General features: G+C 49.0%; 2 protein-coding genes across 4 annotated transcripts; both read left to right on the top strand.

The window, feature by feature from the left end:
• The first annotated feature begins 1,211 nt into the window (after window positions 1–1,211).
• Window positions 1,212–5,226, top strand: MLLT11 (MLLT11 transcription factor 7 cofactor). Its single transcript, XM_027810207.2, has 3 exons — window positions 1,212–1,432; window positions 1,576–1,713; window positions 3,296–5,226. Exon 3 carries the CDS (start codon window positions 3,303–3,305, stop codon window positions 3,570–3,572), a length of 270 nt encoding a protein of 89 aa, XP_027666008.1. The 5' UTR covers window positions 1,212–1,432; window positions 1,576–1,713; window positions 3,296–3,302; the 3' UTR covers window positions 3,573–5,226.
• Window positions 5,227–6,088: 862 nt separating this feature from the next.
• GABPB2 (GA binding protein transcription factor subunit beta 2) lies at window positions 6,089–19,852 on the top strand. Of its 3 annotated transcripts, none has more exons than XM_055696762.1 (10): window positions 6,089–6,163; window positions 8,330–8,392; window positions 8,642–8,781; window positions 9,655–9,822; window positions 9,963–10,157; window positions 10,543–10,693; window positions 13,746–13,850; window positions 15,247–15,432; window positions 16,879–17,012; window positions 17,819–19,852. In XM_055696762.1, the coding sequence occupies exons 3-10, from the start codon at window positions 8,668–8,670 to the stop codon at window positions 18,104–18,106; spliced, it is 1,341 nt and encodes a 446-aa protein (XP_055552737.1). In that variant the 5' UTR covers window positions 6,089–6,163; window positions 8,330–8,392; window positions 8,642–8,667; the 3' UTR covers window positions 18,107–19,852. The 3 variants fall into 3 exon arrangements, with proteins under 3 accessions (XP_055552737.1, XP_055552736.1, XP_027666056.1); XM_055696761.1 differs by having other exon boundaries at window positions 13,743–13,850; XM_027810255.2 differs by lacking the exon at window positions 6,089–6,163 and adding an exon at window positions 7,052–7,648 and having other exon boundaries at window positions 13,743–13,850.
• Window positions 19,853–20,677: the final 825 nt, after the last annotated feature.

Below are 20,677 nucleotides of genomic sequence, written 5' to 3'. Positions count from 1 at the left end.
CTGATAATACCCCGAGTGTTTCAGGCGTCATTTCAGCTGAAGAGCCCTTTTTTTTTTTGCTTCTTGCACTGCCAGAGGACATTGTCCCCCCTACCCCCCCCCCCCCAGTGATATGTCTGCTGGGCCTGGGCAGCCCTCCTGAAAACACCGAGTCCAAAGCCGCTGCGGTGAAGCGATTTCGGTCCCTGTGGCAGAGAGGGACCCCGCATCACCGGGTCCCCCATCTTCACCTGCAGTGTTTGGCTTCAGGTCCCTTCTCAGGGAGGGACATCACAGGTTTGGGTTGTCACATGCAAGCCACCCCTTCCATTAGGTGACACCCCAAAGCAAAGGGCTCAGGGAAGCGGATGGGTCACATCCATCTCCCTACGGAGTCACCCTGCCAAGCTGCACCCCGTGGTCTCGGGAATCCCCGAAAACACAGCAGCTGAACCCCACAGAGGGATCAGCATCCTCCACCGGGCTCCTGGTCGGCATTTCCGCGCACTGGGTGTGGCGGGGCCGAGCTGAGACCGGGTCTATTTAGGAGCAGAGGACATGGGATCCTCCTGGCTCACAGCAGCAGCAGGGAGAGGAGGAGGAGGAGGAGGAGGAGGAGGAAGAAGCAGAAATAGCATGGCTGAAAGCTGAGCGCTGGTGAAAGGGCTTGGCAGCAGCAGGAACAGGCTGCACACAGGGAACAGGGAGGAAAAGGGAGAAAAAAACCACCCTAAAGCCCCAAAGGAATGTTGATCCTGGGCAAATCCCAGGGGAGAGGCAGGCGAGGGCTGCTCTCAGCCTCTCAGGTGTGTGGGTCCAGCCTGTGCCCCCCCAAAAAGGGTGTTTTGTGGCTCAGCGGGGAGATTCGCAGGTTGGGGGGGCTGCATCGGGGTTTTCTTTGCTGCCCCGCTCCCCAGGGTCACCATCCCTGCAACACACATCAGCGCAGGGGCCATGGTCATGGCCCAGTGCCCACTGGTGCTGGGGTGGGGAGTGGGGGGCAGCAGGGCTGCACGAGGTGCCCCCCCCACCCCTTGGCTGGAAGCAGCCCTTCTCCCAGCCCTGGCCGTGATGCCAGCTTAGGGTGTCTCCCTCCTATTTCTAGCTCCACGTCTGGCTTCAGACACAAAGCCAAGATATTTTTGCCGTGCAGCATCAGGACCAAACACCTCCAGACAGCCACACCACAAAAAAAAAAAAAACAAAACCAACAACCAACCAAACCTTATCTGTTTTTTTTTTTTGCATCAAACCTCCCTGTGCTTGACTTGCAAAGTGCCCTCCTTCAGCCCGAGGTTTGGGGGTATCGCAGCACCCCATTTCTTGGCATGCAGGTAAAAAGAAACATTTGCCAGCTCCTTGGAGGCTGAAATCAGTCCGTTATTCCCCCAAATCCTGAGCTGAAGACTTCAGGAGTGACCCAGGAATCGCTGCGGAAACGCTCCCATCCTCTGTAGGTTTAATATATCCCCATCTTGGGGGTCCAGCGCACAGGATCCCCTCCTGCGCGTCCGCGTCTGCTGTCCTCCCCCTCCCCAGCGCGGGTGGGAGCCGCTGACTCATCTGCCCATCGTTTCCCCCCCCCCCACGACGAAGGGGAATTCATCGAGCGGCTTCGAGGGGCTGCATTGCAGACCCAGACGCGCCAGCAGACAAAAGCATCGCTGCGACGCCTGCGGCTTCCCAGCACAAAGAGCCCGGCCGACATCGAGCTCATCCATCCATCCTCGACAGGTAAGGGACGGTGGGATGCAGGCAAGGGAGGATGAAAAGCAAGGGAATGCTTTTATTTTAGAAGAGATTTGGGTGGAGCGGGGCATTGGCACCCCAGGATTTTTTTTGAGGGGAGGGAGGTAAGCAACAGCCAGCAGGTATGAAGTGGATAAAGGTGTTTTTGCCCCCATGGGATGAGCAGACAACACTGATCCAAGGGGAGATGCTCTTCCTCAGGGGTGACATGCAGTACAGGAGGGTGGGGGTTTTTCCTAGCACTGACTGCCTTTTCTGGATATTTGACCTTTTCTTTATTTCTAGATTAATAGGCTCCCTTTTCTGCCCTTGGAAGCTTTAAAATCCGTTGTCCGCAACATCTGTCACCGTTAAATAATTTGCTGCTGTTGTGCAGAAAGATACCCAGGGATATATCCCCGGGGAGGAGGCTATTTAAAAGGACTGTGGCTCAGTTTACCCGGGGGGTTGACACAGGCGCCTTTCATAGCCTCCGAGTTACATCGGGAATCTTAAAATTAGCAGCTGGTCACCCCTCATCACAGGGACAGGGAGTGAGTGAGGGCGTGATTCAAGGTATGTCTGAATCATCCTTTAGGATTCCGATTCCCAGGGCTTGAAAGGGGGGAATCAGTGGGAAAAGGAGGATATTTTGGGTCAGCCAGTTGATTTTTTTTTCCCCCCACCTCCATTGCCAAATGCGTGGAGGTGAATGACATAATTCTGCCAGGGAAAAGCAAGTCAGCGCGGCAGTGACTCAGCTCAGGCCGTACCATGCCAGGGAAAAAGCTGAACCACATCCCCTCCCGCTCTTTCCCAATTCTCAGCTGATCAGGGTGGGGTTGCAGGAGGGATCTGCGGCATGGCATGGCATGGCATGGCGTGGCATGGCATGGCATGGCGTGGCGTGGCATGGCATGGCGTGGCATGGCATGGCGTGGCGTGGCATGGCGTGGCATGGCACCGGCAGGGTGGGTGGGGTGTGATGGCAACGCTGAGCGATGCTTCTTCTAGCCCCTTCTAGAGGATTCGGTCATGGTCCCCTGGGGCGATGCGATGCCACGCAGGCTGGGGAGGGAGGGGACAGCGGCTGCTCTGTGGGCAGGGGGGGATGCAGAGAGACCTCCCCCTCGCTACCCGCTCCATGGGGGGCTCAGCACAGGGAAAGGGCGAGACCCTTTTGCATGGTTTGGTGGAAAAAGGGTTCCTTTGGATGCCAGTTCCTGTCCCTCCTGGCAGAGCGGAATGTGGGGGACACTCCACCTTTGTGCGGGTGGGGAAACTGAGACATAGGGCAAAAACTCCCATTGCACACCCCTCCAAATTATGGCTCAGAGAAGGGCCGTGATCAAGGCCACAGCTGAGACCAGTGGCAGGGCTCCAGTCTGCATTTCGACCCAGCCTAAAGTCAAACCTCCACGACACCATGCTCTCCTGCCCCATCAATTTTTTTTTCAGTGTGTGTGTGTGTATATCCTGTGGGATTTGGTCAACATGGCAATGCCTGCGAGTTGCGGCCACTTTGGGGCAACTCCTGTGCCTTCAGTAGAGCTTTTCTCCTTTCCCCTCCCCCCCTTCGCCTTCACAGCCTGAAAATGCTGGACACCATCAGCAGCCAGTATGATTCCTTCATCTACTGGAGGATGCCAATCCCGCAGCTGGACGTGGCAGAGCTGGAGGGGCTGGGGCTCAGCGACATGGCCCTCTACAAACCCAAAGGAGGGCTGGGCAAGCTCGTCGGCGAGCAGGATCAGGTCAGCCAGGACATCTCCCAAGAAGAGGACACACTGCTGCAGTTCAACAGCTTTAATTTCTGGAGAGCTCCTATCGCTAGCATTAGCTCATTAGATTTTGATCTAATTTGAAGCCCTCCTTTCTGCTCCTCCTCATCCCCCCAGCCCTCTCCCTCTCTGCTAGGCATGCGAGGATTTGATTTTGTTGTCAGTTTGGAGGGTTGTTGTTTTTGTTTCTGGGCAGTTTTTGACATCGCTAATTAACTCAGCAATTCACCCCAGCCCTGATGGTGATGGGCTCCCCACAAAGCTTCAGCCTCTCGCCACCACCTCCCTCTTCCCTTCTTGCAGTAGTGCTGGAAACGCCACAACGGTGCAAGCAGGGGGTAACAGCACAGGGGGCAAACACGAGAGGAGCGGGCAGAAACAGCCACCCTGTTGCCCCATGTCCACATGCCAGCAAGCGCGGGAGGTGCTGGGGGATTTCTGCCACCACCCCACACCCCGTGGCTGTGTGACCGTCAGTGTCCCCATGCTCTGGGACAAGCGTTTGAGCTCATTTCTCGTGTGCTTTTTTAAGACACTCATTTGTGCAATGGGAGCAGCGCAGGGCTGATGGGAATCGTCTTCATTTTGCAGAAAGCATCATCCCTGCTCCTCTCCCAGGGATGCAGAAACCCTCTGTGCTCCCCTGGCCCAGTTTCTCCAAAAGCTGCTTCACTCCTTAACCTTTCCCTCAGGAATGCAAGGTGGAAGAGGCAGGGATGTGCCCAGGACATGAGCACAAACCTCTTGAAAGAAATAGTCTCTTTGAGCTTTGTGGCTTGAGCCCAAGCAGGAGAAATTATGGACATGAGGGTACATACACATGGAAATGCTCCTACCTTGTGTGGTGGGGTCAAGGCTGGATGTTCACTGCCCCAAATTTGATTTTTTTCGCCCTTTTTTATCCCCCACATGCAACTCCTGACTGAGACAGAGGCCAGGTACATCATGCGGTCCAGATGGGTAACAGGGGCTGAGCTGAAAGATAGAGAATTTAGTTTGATCTTCCCCTGAAAATAAATGTTTCTGGTTCCTCACCCAATTAATCAATGCCTTTAGAAGTAACAACAAAAAAATGCTGCATTCACTCAAGTGGAAGCCTTGCATTTTCCTTGTGGAGGTTTTCACCTGTGCTCTCTGCAGGCTGAGATTTATTTCTAAGTGTCATCTCAAAATGGGGGGAAAACTACTCCCTGAATCATTTTTGGCTTTTCAACAGTTTTTTTCCCTAAGATTGTTTCTGGGCGAGTGAACATGGCTGGTTTATCTTCTTGAATGTGCTGGTTTTGGGGTTTGATTGGGGTGAAGTTATATGGAACATCCCAAAACTGTCCTAAGAACTGGGGGGGAAATACATGGCTGGGATGAGGCTGAGGCAGCACTTAATAGATGCCTCCCCCACCCCCCCCCAAAAAAAAAAAAAAAAAAAAGAGGCAAATTGTGGAAATCTGTGCACTCTATTATGAAAAGGGAGCGCAGCTCTCCTGTAATCTCCAGAAACAACCCAGCCTGCTGACTTTGAACCACCCATGTAAAAAACAGAGGTGAAAAATGTAAACTTGCCTATGCAGAGCTGTTTGATTTCTGTGCTCCCAGCTGGGAAAACCTGCAGAAGTATTTATTATGAAACTTTAAATAAAATGATTTAAAAACACACACATTCCTGTGGACACTTAAAAAAATCAACATAGACCAGCATCAAGTTCTTTCCCTCATTTGCCATTAAATTGTTTTAAATCTTTACAGTGAGTTGAGAACTGACATGAGAACACATACCCACATGTCTTTGCAAATGCTGTGAAGGATTTGAGTGTGGAAAAACTAAGCCAAAGGGATTATTTTAAGAACATTAAGGGTATTATTTAAACTTCAGCTTGTCCAATCCTCACAGGAAAACATCCCAGAGGAGAAAAAGACCCCAGGGTTTCACAAATACCTCAGAACTGGCACTTGAGTCATCGGGGGCACCTGAGGGGGTAATGCACCACAGAGAAAGGGGCTTAGACACCCTGAGGGGAGCCAAATCCTAGACAGGAAGGCACTCAGGGGAAACTAGAGATAGAAAGTAGCTACGCACACATATGCATACATATATACTTTGAGACACAACAGACCTAAGGAAAGGCCGAGGGCTCTCCAAGACGCACAGCCCCAACAACCCGCCCCAGGGAGCCGCATCACCCCGAACACACGCGCCTGCCGCCGCCGCCGCCGCCGCCCTTTTATACTTGGCGCCTAAACGCCGCTGCCCGAACTAATTTCAGGAGCGCATCGAGAGCCTCGCACCAGCTTCACTGCCGTCGCAGCTAACCCCTCCTGAGATCCTTCCGCTAGAAAAAATAGTCCCCTTTTAGGGCTCCCCCGTTGGTCGCTGCCCGCCTCCTGGCCTCCGGTCGGGGACAGAGCTGGGGGAAAGAAGGAGAAATTCCCTAATCCCGTCCCGTGTCCCCTGCGACAGAGCGAGGAGAGCTCCAACCCGCCCTTCCCCCGCCGACAGCGGCGGACTCTTTTTTTTTGCCGAAGAAATATCCTTCCGCTGTCTCCTGCCGACGGCGCTTCCGGGTCGGCCATTTTGTGTGGCCGCGGCGGGAGGGGCGGGAACAGCAGCGGGCGGGGGCGAGGGGGCGGTGCCGTGCGCCGGGAACAGCCGCGTGCCGGGGGGGGGCCCGAGCCGCTGTGTGAGTGGGGCAGGGGGCGCCGGGAGGGGAGGGGGACCCCACTGTGAGGGGAGCGTTAGGAGTGAAGGAGGATGCCGACGTGGGGGAGGGTTGGGGTTGTAAGGGGGATCCCCCCCCGTGAGGGGTCGGGGTGGAGGGAGACCCCCCCCCTCCCAGGTTGGGGGTGAGCGGGGATATCCCCGTGAGGGGAGGGTTAGGCGTGAAGGGGGACACCCCCCCCTTGGTGAGGGGAGGGTTAGGGGTGGAGAGAGACCCCCAGGTTGGGGGTGAAGGGGGGTCCCCCCCGTGAGGGGAGGGGTGAAGGCCCCCCCCCCCCATGAGGGGACGGTTAGGGATGAAGGGGGACCCACCCCACCCCCACCCCCCCCGTGAGGGGAGGGTTAGGGGTGAAGGGGGACCCCCCCGTGAGGGGAGGGGTCGGGGTGAAGGGGGACCCCCTCGTGAGGACAGAGGGTGCGGGCCCCGCTGTGAGGGGTGGTCTTGGTGTGAGGAGGGGGGACCCCCGTGAGGCATCAGTGCCAGGGGCCGGCCTGGAGTGGATGGGCACGGGCTGTGCCCCCCCGCGGGGTGGCGGGGTGTGTTCTGGGGGTGTCCCTATGGGGGTGGCACGGGGGGGGGGAGCAGGAGGGGGCCTGAGGGGGGTCGTGGTGCAGGAGGGACAGTCCCTGCCCTGGAGGAGTGGTGGGAGGATGGGCCCCTCTTGGGGGGACTGGGGGGGCTGGTCCTCGACTGAGGGAGGGGAGAGGGGTGCCTGCCTCCCACGGAGGGGGGCTGGGGAGTTGGGGGGGGGGTCTTGAGGCAGGTCTGCAGAGCTAACCCTGAGCCGGCTGGTCGGCGGGAGGCTGAGGGGTCCGGGGAGGCCGCTCCTTCATTTTGCTGCTGAAATGCGGCACAGGGGAGGTGAAGGAGTTGTCAACAGTAGCCCAGTACTGTAAATAACTTAAAACAAGAAGAAGAAGAGAGGGGGCCTCAGACTGCTTCGAGCATCCAGCTGGGAAGAGAGCAGGAATGCAAGGCCTCTAAATAATAAGTGACAAATAATACAAGGAGAGAAACTGATGGGGTTTGTTGGTGATCCAGTTTCTTTCTTTTCCAAACACACCCAGAGTGGTAAACTCCAGCATTACAAATATGTAAGCTGGTGGTTAATTTTGTAAACACAGAGTTTGGTGCAACGACTTGTGCCCGGAAAACATGCAAGTGTTTTCAACGTGGCCGATGCGAAGGAACCTTTCTGTCCCACAAAAAGTGAGAAAGGGGAAAGAGGTAAAAAAAAAAAACAACGACCAAACGACAAAAACTGGAAAGTCCTGAAGGGCAGAGGGGTTGTGGTAGTCAAACACATGCGTTGTACGTGCATCCAAGGTCCTGATTGCAGAGTAAACTCTGAGTAACTGCTTGGGGCTCTTTGACTTCCAAGCCTGGGGTGTTGGGTGTAATAGCTGCGTACTCAGAAAAAGCGAGAAGCTCAAGTTGTGGAGCGAGGTGCGTTTGTGGAGCGAGGCGTTGATACGGGCAGTGTATCCCGATGGGCTTTGGGGCTGAGGTTTGCAGTCTGGCTTTATTTAAAGGGCTTGTGCTGCTGATGGCTGGTTCTCTTGGTTGCTGAGGACGGGGTGGGATGTTTCTCTTGAAAGAACAAGAATTAAGAAAGAGAGCTTTCCAGCTCTTTCGTAGAACTGTAATTGAAGGGGAAAAAAGTCAGCTGAGGGCCTCAGTGCAGTTGGAATGGCTGTTATGCTGGGTGGCACGGTGCCCGTTTGCACAGGCATTCATTTGTAGCCGCTTACTGGACGTCGCACATGAGTTAATGGATAGACTTTAAAGAAGGACTGGCATATCAGCGTAACCCTGTCGCTGAGAAAAATGCTATAGTTCATTATTGCTGTAATGATGCTGTTTTATGTAGCTTGGAATAAATACAGACACTGTTGTCTGGTATATCGAGTGCAGCTTTTGGGTTCTGCTCCTTTTATGACCTTGAACAAGTCGTGGAGTTACCCAGGTTTGTTTTCTTACCGGCAGAGAACAGGGATAGTTCCCCCACCCTTAGTTGCTAGGGCTGGGGGGAGAGTGTCTTGGAGATTAAATCATGTTCTTAAAGCGCTTTTAAAAAATAAAAACGATGTGCAAGGAGTGTGAACAGCTTTGCTGTTGCTTTTATAGGTTCTGCTCTTGGAACTGGATCCACATGGGCAAGTCTTTGTGTCCGTGCAAGGCGCTGTTGAGGTAAGTGGGATTTTGCACAAGCTCTGGTGACTTGAGGCATCCGACCTGTTTGCTGAGCTTGTGTGCTGCCTTCTCTTGACGTTTCAGGGCACGGAACTGAAAAATATGATAAATATTTATGCTTGTTTATTAATTGTGTTGCGCCTAGTTCCATATGGGAGGATGGTGTGTCCAAATGGGCCACAGATGTACAGCTCTTTTAAATGTCTCTGCCTCACTGCTTTTTGTCTGTTTGCTTTCTGTTTGCAGCTTTCAGCAAACGCTTGTTCCCATGTATGAAGATGTCCTTAGTGGACCTAGGGAAGAGGTTGCTAGAAGCAGCTCGCAAAGGCGAAGATGACGAAGTGCGAAAGCTGATGGCAAGCGGTGCTCCCTTCACCACCGACTGGGTACGTCAGAGGAATAGACGTTGGTTTTCTGTGTGAAAAGAGTCGTCTGTGTGCTCTTTAGGGCTGAACCTAAAGGATACAAATGAAAATTGGAGTGTGGGTTGACAGATAATACATCTCTGGATTTCTGTGGTGAAGCAGATTCCGGATAAAGCACTTGAAAACCCAAGACCTTCCTCAGGCAAAGATGAATTGGTGCTTGTGTAGAGATTGATCTGTGCCTAATGCACGAGAGCACAAGCACCATGCTGTCCCAGACAGCAGTATGTACAGGGTGAGATGCTTTTAAGAAGTGCAGTTCCGAACAGCTGAGATAAATGATGATTCAAGCCAAATAGAAGAACTGTTAAACCTCTCAGCAATATGAAGTTCTTTTAAGTATGCTTTATTTAATTGTTTAAACTTTCTCAGTCAAGAAACTCATCTTTGAGGGTGTTTTTGTTTCCTTAAAAGAAACCAAAACCCTGAAAACAAAACCAGCCCATCCTGGGTTGGAAAGGAAATAAAAGCTTTAATGAAACTGAAGATCAACAGTTGGATAAATGGGGAACCAGATCATAACGAGCAAGCCATCGGTAGCCATTTTCCATTACCAGTTGTCATTGTTTCCTAACTTAAAAGTCTGCTCATTCATAACTACAAGGTGAAGGAATTAACTGTACCGAGAGGTCACCGAGCCTAGTAATACTGTAATACTGCCCTTTTCTGAACAGTGGTGAAATTATCTGTCGTGATACTGAAATGGCAGAGCTGTTCTGCTGTGGCCTGGGAAGGAGGCTCAGTGATGGCACAATGGAGAAAGTGAGATACTGATTTCTGTGCCTGTCGTCTCTTGCTGCAAACCGGCAGTAACTTTTCTAAATTAACGTGCAGCTTGGGACGTCGCCTCTTCACCTCGCCGCCCAGTATGGCCACTACTCAACAGCAGAAGTGCTGCTTCGAGCCGGTGTTAGCAGAGATGCCCGAACAAAAGTGGACCGGACGCCACTACACATGGCTGCGGCTGACGGACACACTCATATTGTAGAACTGCTAATTAGGGTGAGTATAGTAAGTGAGGACTAAATTTAGGGCTGGTCTAAGTCACCCTTGGAGTTCCCTGTTCAAATGCTATTGCAGGCACTGCCTTTAAGATGTGGAGAGGAGACGGCATGCAGACAAGTAGTGTTGATTTCTTTCAGAACGGGGCTGATGTCAATGCCAAGGACATGTTGAAAATGACCGCTTTGCACTGGGCGACGGAGCACAACCACCGAGATGTAGTAGAGTTGCTCATCAAATATGGAGCAGATGTCCATGCTTTCAGCAAGTTTGATAAATCAGCTTTTGATATTGCTTTGGACAAGAACAATCCAGAGACTCTGGTAATGCTACAGGTAGGTTTAGGAGGGAGAAACTTGTCGGTAATTCTTTGACCCGTAACTATCTGTGCTAGAGTGAGAGGAATCCTGTTGTGTCTGATGGGATTATTTTCTGTTTGCAGAGAGAACTAGAAATATGGAGGTGCATGAGGTTTGTCTTATTTCTACATCAACTAGTGCGTGCCTGCTAGGACTCGGTGGGTGATGGGGTTTTATTGCCATGCATCCTGCATGGTTGTAGTGTAAGTTGCCAAGTTTAGGTGGTGGTTTTGTCACGGTGTTTGTGCTGGTGTCCCTGGCGTGTTGCAGAGGGAAATAATCTGCCTCTAAAATGTTTCAAGGATGCTTAATACCACAGAAAGTGTGACGAATGTGTGCCTGACCCCGCTGTCTTTCTCAGGAAGCGATGCAGAACCAGGTGAACGCTCATTCAGAGAGAACAAATCCCATCACCAGCACTGTGACTCTCACCTCACCATTTATTCTTACATCAGGGGAAGTTCTCAATTTCACAAGTCTTGTCTCTTCAGCAAACGCCAAAACACCCTCAGGTAAGGTTTTATGTGACTTTGAGTGGGAAAATCCTGAAAAAAATCCTAAGGCTGCTTACCAGTAGAGGGCAGATGGTCATTTAGTAGAGGAAAAGTGGTGAAATGTAGCCAAACACACCCAGCTACTGCTTCCTGCCCCAGAATATTTTTGCTGTTGAAGGTAACAAAGCAGATTTCTAGCTGATGTAAACAAACGTGCTTCCACTGTGAGTGGCAAAGCTCTGCTGAGCTCAGCTGTGGGTCCGCTCCAGGTCTGTTACAAGCAACAGAGCTTGAGAAAATGGATTTGGCTGATTGCAACAGAGGAATAATGAGAATTACTGGCTGTGCCAAATCCTGAGCACTGCAGAGCAGTTGGGGAACGGTTTGCTTTGTTCTTTACTGGCCACAAGAGTTGAGTGAGCATTTTGCTATATATAAATGTTGAGTAAGGAAACTGCAGAACAAGCAGGTCTATTGGATGCGTAGATTACTCCTTATTTCTTCTGTCCCACAAGTTACATGGAAATAATTAGGTTCCTTATTGTTCTGTGAGCCTTATTTTGGTGGGGAAAAGACTTAACTTAAGGCTGCATGAGAATTCTTTTTATGTAAGGCAAATTTTCATAGTAACTCTTAAAGTGAATTTTTCTGTATTTGGGGAAATCCAAACCATTGTTTCTTTTCAGTCTCAAGGAGGCTACTAAATACAAGTTTTATGAAGCTATTTGGCTCATCCTGCAAACACTTCTGCATGTGAGTAATTCTTTGGTTAGTGGGACTGTTCACATGCGTGAATGTTTGCTTATTCGCTAGAGAATGCTTTGAAAATCACAGATACTGATGTTCTGCAGTCCCACCCAGACCTCTCTGCCTGTGCCTGGCCACAGTGACTTCAGCAATGCTCCCGACTTGTTGTCAAAGCTTTTGGGGCTGCTTGCAGCTTTGAGGCACTGACAAAACCTAATTTAGAAGGGGGAAAATGAACCAAAGTGTTCCTCTTCTGCCTGTGAGGAAAATGCAGTGTGACTGATGCACAACATCTTCAGTCAAGGATGTTCCACAAACTCAAAGGGGCGTAGACTTTGGCATTTTTGTACCCCGGATGACACTTTTGCCACAGTCAGTGTCAGTGTCTCTGCAGAGGGGTCTGGCTCTGCCTGGAAAGCAGGTGGGAGTCACAGAGGCCAGCACTCTGCTGAAGGGCTGTTGGAAAACTCTTGATTTCCAGCTTAAACACACCCACAGCTGGTGTGAATGCAGCCCTTTAGTTGAAATCATTCTTCTTTTTCCATTGCCTCCATCCCTTTGATGTTGAAATCGATCCTGTCCCTTCTCTGCCTTTGTTCCGCTGGGCTAAGCAAGCCGGGCTCCCTGAATCCCTTGAATCCACCCGTGGTATGTGGGTGGGCGGCCGCAGACAGCACTCCAGGTGAGCTCTTGGCGCTGGCCTTGGCAATCCCCATCTCTCACCACACCTCTCCTTGTATGTCCTGCAATGTAATCGCCTTTTTCAGTGCCACGACACGGTGGTGGCTTATTGTCCACGTGTGACTGGACTAAAATACCCAGGGTTTTTCCCCCTACGACACTTTAATAGCCGGTCAGGTTGAGACCAGCCGGTGTTTCCTGCTCTAGGCCACATCAGGAGGGTTTTCTGTCATTTCCCACAAGAGGGCATCAGCGACTGTGCCTTTCTTTTGGCAAAAATCTGTTATTTAACACTAATGGCTAATAATTTTTCTTGTCTCTCTTAAATTCCCTGTGTCTTCTGTTACTGAAAAGGTTTTTGAATGGGAACAGGTACCTTTAGCTGGTCTGAAGAAATCTGGTTCCAAGCTGCTGAAAAGAGTCACTGGACCTTCTGGTACTTTCACGTGCCTAGCCCACGGCTTTTTGAAAGTATCATTCTTTGAAAATAGGTCCCTTTGGAAAATCGAGGGCCGGTGAGAAAGAGAGATCGATTGCAAGGATTAAGTCAGGGGAACTTTAGATGACCTTTCCTTTGTGTGCTTGTAATCTGTTTATCTACACTGGCAATGAGGTACAGGATCTCTTCTTTTTTTTTTTTTTTTAAAGGGAATTGTGGGTTATATGCACTGAGTTTGCACCCGTTTAGTTAATTTCCTGTTCCATTCTTATTAAGTCTGCCTTTGAATAGGAATTGCTAGGGTCAATTGGAGGAAGAAACATTGTTTTTTGGAACCGCAAAGACTTGTTTATCTGATTCAAATCAATACCCCGTTGCAGTAACTGTGGTCTTTCCGTTACTGAACCTGAGTGGGGAGAAGGAAGGGACCTGCGTGCCCCTTACCTTGAGATCAAGCGATATATGTAGCCAATTTCTGTGTTTGAGCAAAAGGCTCTCTTAACTGACTCGTGCTGAAACGTTTGGGCCATGAAGTAATGCTGAAGACTGTACTTGGAGGCTTTCCCAACTGAGGAAGAACTTGGGTGCTGTAATTTACTCATAATAGCCAATGAGTTTAATATATTCTTCAGGTTTTGCAATTTCAAAAGTTGCAGTACAATGTGAAGCCAAGAAATTATGCACATAGCAACCGCTCTGCACAACATTACAGCAGTCCAGAGTCCAGCACGTCTGTGAGTGTCATCAGGCAGCGCGGCTGCATCTTGAAAAGCTGTCCGCGTCTCCAGCTCGAAGCTCGGCATGCCAAGTAGCCTGGCAGACAGCCCGCCTTTCTGTAGTTCTTACAATAAAGCTGGAGCAAATCGGTTCACATTTGCTGTTCTTTTTGTTACGTGACTCAGAAATAGCTTAATATTTGCTTTAAATTCAATTGTAGGTATTAAATATTCGGAGTGGGTACAGTCTGTCCTAAAGTGCTATCAAAGCCCTTTTTACAGTTAGCAATAGGAGAGGCACCTCTCCGAAAGAATATTCTGTACCACCTCCCTTTCCCCATGGACCAGTGGGAGCCTAGAAAATACTTTGTAGCTGGTGCCTTCATCCTCTAGATGACAAAATTGTTGCAATCTGACTGCTTTATTCTCTGTTTGGATAGGGCAGGTCCTGACAGTCCTTCAATTTCCTCTCCTCTTTCCCAAGCAGGTGACTCTACCATGCGGTTTTCCAATTCAACGACCTCCGTGCTTGCCACGCTTGCAGCCCTCGCTGAAGTATCGGCACCGCTTTCTGACTCACACAGAGACACAGGTAGGGGAAACCGGTCAGATGCCCATTCAAATTTCTTTAGTCCTAGTGAGTATCTTGCGTGGAAGTGGGAGGAAATTTTAAGATGTGGAAGTGAATTTGCCTCCTTTCAGAGTAAGGAAGAGATGATGATATATATATGTGAAGCAGAGGGTTAAGTCTGTTTGTTTATTTAATCCCAGTTGAAATTCAAATAAAACAGCAACTGTTAGCAGTAGAAGTAACAGTTCTATTGCTTTTTATATTATAAAAATTTATTTATGTTTATATAATAAAAATTTATTATAAAAATAATAATTTTTATTAACCAGCATGTCTGACCCTGACGTCATGGTATGTTGCTCTTGACATGCTTTAAACAGTTATATTAAAAAGACCAAAACAAAATACTCCAGAACATGCGTTTAATATATAAATGTAGGTAAATATTTGTTTGAGGAGGAAAGCGTCTGAAATGTTTTTGGTCCCCAGCTTGCGGTAAATGTTGATAGTCAACAAAAGTTTTGAGTCTCTGGTAACTTTTTCTTATGGAAAGGTTTGGGTGTTTTTTATGTTTGGGAGTTTTATGATCTTTTGTGGTATGTTTGTAGAGTGTAATGTTTGACCTTTAATTCAGATTTAGGAATTGATAAAGTTAGTTTATATAATCCTTTCACCTTGGGACTCAGTTATTTTCCCCAAAGCGAAGCATTTTTCCTAGAATCTAGAGACGAGCAATTTGACTTCTGAAGGCTTCTGGTGCCACACCACTGATTTCTTGACCTGCAGCAGTGGAGTGTTTTCCTCTTTGGCACCCGGCGCGCACGTAGCAGGTCAGATCCCCTCTGTTTCCTGCACTCTCAGCCTGTGCTGGGAGCAGGATGCAGCCGAGGGTTTGCTATCCTGATTATTTGTGTGAGCTGTAAGTCACACAAAAAGTGTCCCAGGGAGTTGAACCAGTCTGTGGTCACCCGGCCAAACTAAATAGCTACCTCATGGTTATTTTGGCTGCGCTGGTCTGGATGGGGCTCTTGAGGCACGGGGAGGTTTTTGCGTGTGGTTTGTCTTCGTTAGAGCTGAGGGAGGGGTCACGGAAGGAAGCTTTGCAGAGCCAGGTCTGCTTAACAGCTGCCTCCAGCTCCAGGCTTTTTAATTTAATTAATATGCTTGTGTGTTAGTCATTTACACAGAAAATGCTGGTTTTACTCTAGAGGATTTGTTTTGCTAAGGTGTAGTGGATTTTATTTTCTTTCCTTTACTTAGACTTACTGTATTTCCAGATTGTTTTTAGTAAGCAGGCATCCCAAGAGTCTCAAGCTGTGTACTTGAGCTTTTTCACTGGACCTCAGTTTCTATTCAAGGAAGAGAGAAGGAAACACTGACTTTTTTATTTTTTTTGGCACTTACTGTATTTCTTAAGGTAAGACGGAGGAAGTAGTGGAAGCAAATCCTGTCGATTCTGCCATACAACAAGTGGTTGGCAGTGGAGGGCAGCGCGTCATCGCCATTGTAACGGACGGAGTTCCCCTCGGCGGCCTGCAAACAGCCATCCCCAGCAGTGGCCTTAACCAACCCTTCATCCTAACCGTGCAAGATGGACAGCAAGGTACGGAGGAGCTGAAGCTGGAAGGCAGTGCTGAGGATTAACTTCAAAAAGGAAAAAAAAAAAAAAAGTGTGATCTGGCTTTTTGGCATTGTAGTGTAACGGATCTGTGCCTGACTTCTGGGCTCCAGGAGGGGTTAAAATGTCTGTGTGACTTACATCAGCGGCAGAGCTTGCCAGCGACTTGTTTGTAGCTGCTGCACTTTAAGATTTTGGTCTTTGTGTTAAAACCACGCACCTTCAATAGAGCGTTGTGGGCAGAGAAACACCAAGTTAGCCGTTGTCTCTTTGGCAGCCAGGCAACGACGATTCCTTTATCTTGTGGCGGACTTTCCAGCCTGCGAGTAAGTCACTCAACTGATGAAACTGCAGCCTGTTGCCTTTAGCAATCACTCCATCGTTCTTGTAAAAGTTAGCATTAGGCTGTTAATGTCAGCTTGAATACACTTTTTCCTCTCATAACGCTAGTTTATCTTGCCGAGGGCAATATGAATCTATCAGTTTTACAAGGCAAATGTAAATCGTGTTCAGTAAAGCAGGGCAGAGCTCCAGAGCGCTCGTACAGTGAATTTTTGTTTCCTCAAGGGATGTAATTCATCAGCCTTGTCTCGGTTTACCAACAATTCTTCCAGCATGTCCTAGGGATACTCGATTATTTGGATTAACGTTGGTGCAGAAAAAGAGGATTAGGAAGCAGAGCAGCTTTCCTCTAACATGCATGCAGTGCTACAATGTGAGATGGGTTACATCAGTTCTGTCTGTTTACAGACTTCGTGAGTGAAAAGCAATTTTCTAAAGCTGTTAATTATTCAGAATTATTTGCTGAATTACTACAAACAATTCCTGGCTTGCAACCCACTCTTAGTCTAAGGAAGACAAAGGGAGAACTGTTTAGGTAGCACTACCTTCAGTAGCTCACGTGGTGCCTTTCTCCTCCTTGGTTGGATGAATTCCTGCTGCTGGCTTCCCAAAGTGAAAACCCATGTTTGCAGATTTAAAATGTGTTTGTTCTCGGGAGTATTTGCAGCTCTTGCATGCGCTTAAAGCTGATTCAGAGCTTAGCCACTGGGACTGTGTACTGGGAATTTTCGAGAAGAGCTTTCTATACCTCTGGCTTAGCCTGTCTCAGCTACTAATTGCATTACTGAAGGTGTCAGAATGATAGTTTTTTACCTCACATGTTTTCTAAGATGCAAATCTTTGAATTGGGATTCTGTCCGTTCCGTTGTGGTGAAATACTGGGGCATTCCAGAGGCCTGAATAAAGAAAACTGGAAACCCAGTCCAGAGTTTCTCTTCTCTCTGGGAAGACTTTGGCATTGCTGATCCACAGGTCTCCTCTTTTTCTCCAGAACCACACTGATGCACTGACTTCAGAGAAGCGTTTTGGGAAACATCTGTGCAAAAGCACGTCTCACACTGTATAATTTATCGCCTTTTGATTTTTCAGTTTTAACTGTACCTGCTGGTCAGGTTGCAGAAGAGACTGTTATTGAAGATGGAGATGACGCAGAAGAGGAGGAAAAGCCACTGGCCAAGAAGCAAAAAGTGGAGCAAAATGTAGATGACTCGAAGGAAGACAAGGTAGATACTCCTGCTTGTAACTTCGGTTGCCGTCGTCTCCTGTGTGTTGCTCTGCTGTGCTGAGGATGCTGGGCTCCCGGTCTGCCAGAGCCGTCTCAGAACACAAACGAGCTGTGCCCGGAGATGTCTGTAACAAACTCTGCCCAGAGGTTCCCTACTCTTCCTGCACATGCTCCTGCGTTAGCAGTGAACATGCAAGCGGTTGAGAGGAGCGATGCTCTGTTGAGTATAGGTAGGGAAGGAGCCAGCTAAATCACTTGTTGCCAATCTGCCTGCCTGAAGCTGTAGCTCAGTGGTTTCTAGATGAATCGTGGTTGTTTACAGAGATGATTTAGGATTTCCTGTAGAAGCGCAACACATGGGCTGGGCATAAGTCAGCCTCAGCTCTTCATAAAGCAGCAGGAATGACTCTCCCATCACTCTCTGTTGGGAGAAAGAACGTTTTTCTCAATTGCCTTTCACCTTTTCAGCACTAATAGCTCTTTATATTTCTTGCATTTTGTTTATACCTGCTTCCAACCTTTGAAATTCATCACAGTGAGGTGACGCGTCACTTCCCAGCCCACCTCCCTGCACGCTGTGGGGACACCCACCAGCCAGTTTGTTCCTTCCCATGTCCTGGTGGCCTCTGGTAACCTGTGAGGAGCAAACCAGTTGAACAGAATTCAACCCCAGCACGTTTGAAGCGCCACATTAGAGCATTTTGCTTTTATAACTCGTAACTGTTGGAGTGCTTGCATGCCCCGTTCCCTTCGTGTCGCAGCTTGGGCCTCCATCGTGGGCTCTCTCGACTTTATTTTCTGCAGGACAGCGTTGAAAGGGAAGTGCTACAGCAGCAATTGCAAGAGGCGAACCGAAAGGCTCAGGAATATCGCAGCCAGCTCATAAAGAAAGAGCAGGAGGCAGAAGAGTACCGGCTGAAGCTGGCAGCCATGGTGAGGCAGCAGCCCAACGGAGCGGAGGTGACGGTGCTCGAAGAGGTCGCGGGGGTTGACCCGCTGGTGGTAACCTCAGAAGACTTCAAGGAATCTGTGCTGTCCATGCTGGACACAGATCAGCCAACTGATATCGCTGTGGAAACTGTAACCTCCTAATCCTCAGTGATTGACTGGCTTTTGTAAAGGAAAATAACTTTTTTTTTTTTTTTAATTGTTAAATAAGGTGCTGTTGGCAAGCAGTGTTGAGAGCAGAGGGCTGTTGTCAAAGCCACGCCATTGCCGGGGGCAGAAGCTGCTCCAGCCGCTCGCAACATAACTCTGCTTTCAGCGCGGTGCCAAAAGGTGCTTTTAAAGCTTGACCTTGAGAGATTGGAAGCTTGTTAACAAAATTTTAGCCAGTGAGTGACCCGACGGCTTATTTTGTGATGTCAATACCTGCATTGTTGGGGAGTGGAAAAGAAAATACCTCATTGCCAAAGCGGCTGGTATTAGCTCTCAGCTGCCTGGAAATTACAGCACTGAAAACAGACTTTATGCAATAACCTGAGGTGTTCGCTCCCTTCTGCGAAGTTGAGTGGCCAGATCTGGACCTTCAGAAAAAGCAGGCTCTTGGCGTGTTGCTTTAAAATCTTCAGAGGTGTGGAAGGGATTTTCCCCTCTTAGCTAGAAAGGGAATTACATTTTTTTTCTTTTTTTTTCTTTTTTTTTCTTCCAAAACCATCAATCTTTTTGATTGAGGCAACCTTCAATGCAAGAGTGAAGGCTGGGCTGCATGTCAGCCAGAGCGTTGCACGCTGTCAGGGGATACTATGCTTCACCCTCTTTGTTCCAGGAACAATTTGGGGGAGCTCTTTGTCAGACCCCTTCACTACCCAAAGGGATCTCAAAAAATTCCTCCTCGATTTTAGAATATTTAGTCAAATGTTCTATTTGACGCTTGTGCCGAACGGTAGCGTTAACTGATTATATATGCAAAACTATACGTATGGCAGTTGCTGCAAGACAGCTTGGGAGTCAAGTTGTCTCTGGAGATACATCTGTCTTTTTTTTTTTACTAAACAGTTTTTATTTTTAAAGATACTTAAACCTTTTTTAACAAGCGGCTGATCTTGTTACTGAAATGTTTGTATGTTTTTTTACTCTTTGCGGGCCTCTTGAATGCTGGGATCTGTTTAGTACAGCGGGTTATGGGTTTCAAGACAGCAGGGAACTGATTTGAAGCACCCCAAGTAATCACGTGGAGCTTGATAGTGACAGATTATCAAGTGAGGTTTAGAAAAATACCGTAAACAAGTGAAGTTTGGGTACTGCCTTTATGTGTCTTTGCCGGTAGATCAGCCCGTTCCATGGCGCTGGAGGTGTAATACAGGCTGACGAGTTCATAAAGGTGTGAACGTAGGTCATGGCTCCGAGGGAATGTCTCGCCCCAAGAGGAGACTGCTTTCCATCCTAGAATCAGTCGGTTCCTGGCGGTTGGGCCTGAAGGGCAGGTGGGATCTGCCACAATCCCATCTTGGGCAGCGTTTCGCCGGTGGGTTCTCCCCCGACCGGTAGGAGGGGAAGGTTTCTGGGACTGTTGTTGTAGAGGCTTCCTGAGACTTGCCGGGTTTTGAGAATCAAAGTGCATTTATTTATAACCAGTGTAGCTATATTTATAAATAAGACTTTTTTTATCTTTTTTCCAAAAGATGTTTTGAAGAAGGCTTTAATAATTATTTTTTATGAATGAATGTTTGGAGAGACTCGGTTCCTCGTTATCGATTACTTCGGTGTTTCCTCCCTGACTTGGAGCGTGTGTTGTTATTTCCTTTTGCTCCCCGGAATGTTGACAGTTTGGGTCTGTTTGAACTAAAAATCTGTGTCGGAGGGTTTGAAACAGAATTAAAGTAAATCCAGACAGATTCTTTCTAATGCCCAGAAGCGTTTACGGATGTAAAGGGACACTATCGGCTTTGGCTTTTAACGTTTTGCCTGAAATTTGTGCTCATTGTTTGTAAATTTGAAGAGTTCGGCAGCTGTAGCGTATATAAATGCCGTGTTGTGCCTTCGACAGCACTGCGATTCTCCGTAATTTCCATCCTTCTCCTGAAAAGGGTCAGTTTTGCCAAAAAGTCCCTTCAGCTGGGAAACAAACTTCCCCTTCAGAAGAGGAGGGGAAAAAAAAATAAAATGTCCGTGGTACTCACGGTAACTAGATTTGCTTTATAGAGTTGAAAAATAAAGCTGACAGTGTTCGTACTGCTCTGCCTTGGCTGGGGGGGGGGGGAATCACACGTTAATTTTATTTTTAGAAGTACTCGTGGATGGGCTCTGAACAAAGATGAGAATTTGATCTCTGTTTAGAAAGAATTTAAACCCTGCTGCATCCTCTGCTTTTTTACAGAAAGGATTTGGAGCTTTTTAAGCCAAGACCAGCAGTTTTCTGCTTGGCGCGTAGTCGGCCGTGGCAGCGTCAGGCTGCTGCGAGCGGGTCAGTACCCTCCCACCGGTGTCCGGGCCGGACTCTGCCGCGTCAGGGTTCCTCTCGCCCACGCCGGCTCCGTCCTTGTCCTCGTGCCACAGGCAGCGGCGGGCACGGGGATGGAGGAGGTGAAAGGCTAAACAAACCCCTTGGCTCTCAAAAGCCGTGCTCTTATCGAGGCAGAGCAGCCGAGCTCCCCACGCCCACACGCCCACCCTGCTTCCCCTCCGCCACGAGCTTGGGATCGCAGCCGCGTGCCTGTGCGG

The sequence above is a fragment of the Falco cherrug genome, chromosome 19, assembly GCF_023634085.1.
Source record: "Falco cherrug isolate bFalChe1 chromosome 19, bFalChe1.pri, whole genome shotgun sequence".
Classification (NCBI taxonomy): domain Eukaryota; kingdom Metazoa; phylum Chordata; class Aves; order Falconiformes; family Falconidae; genus Falco; species Falco cherrug.
The sequence above is the reverse complement of the archived record's forward strand: the minus strand, read 5'-3'. Positions and strand labels throughout refer to the sequence as shown.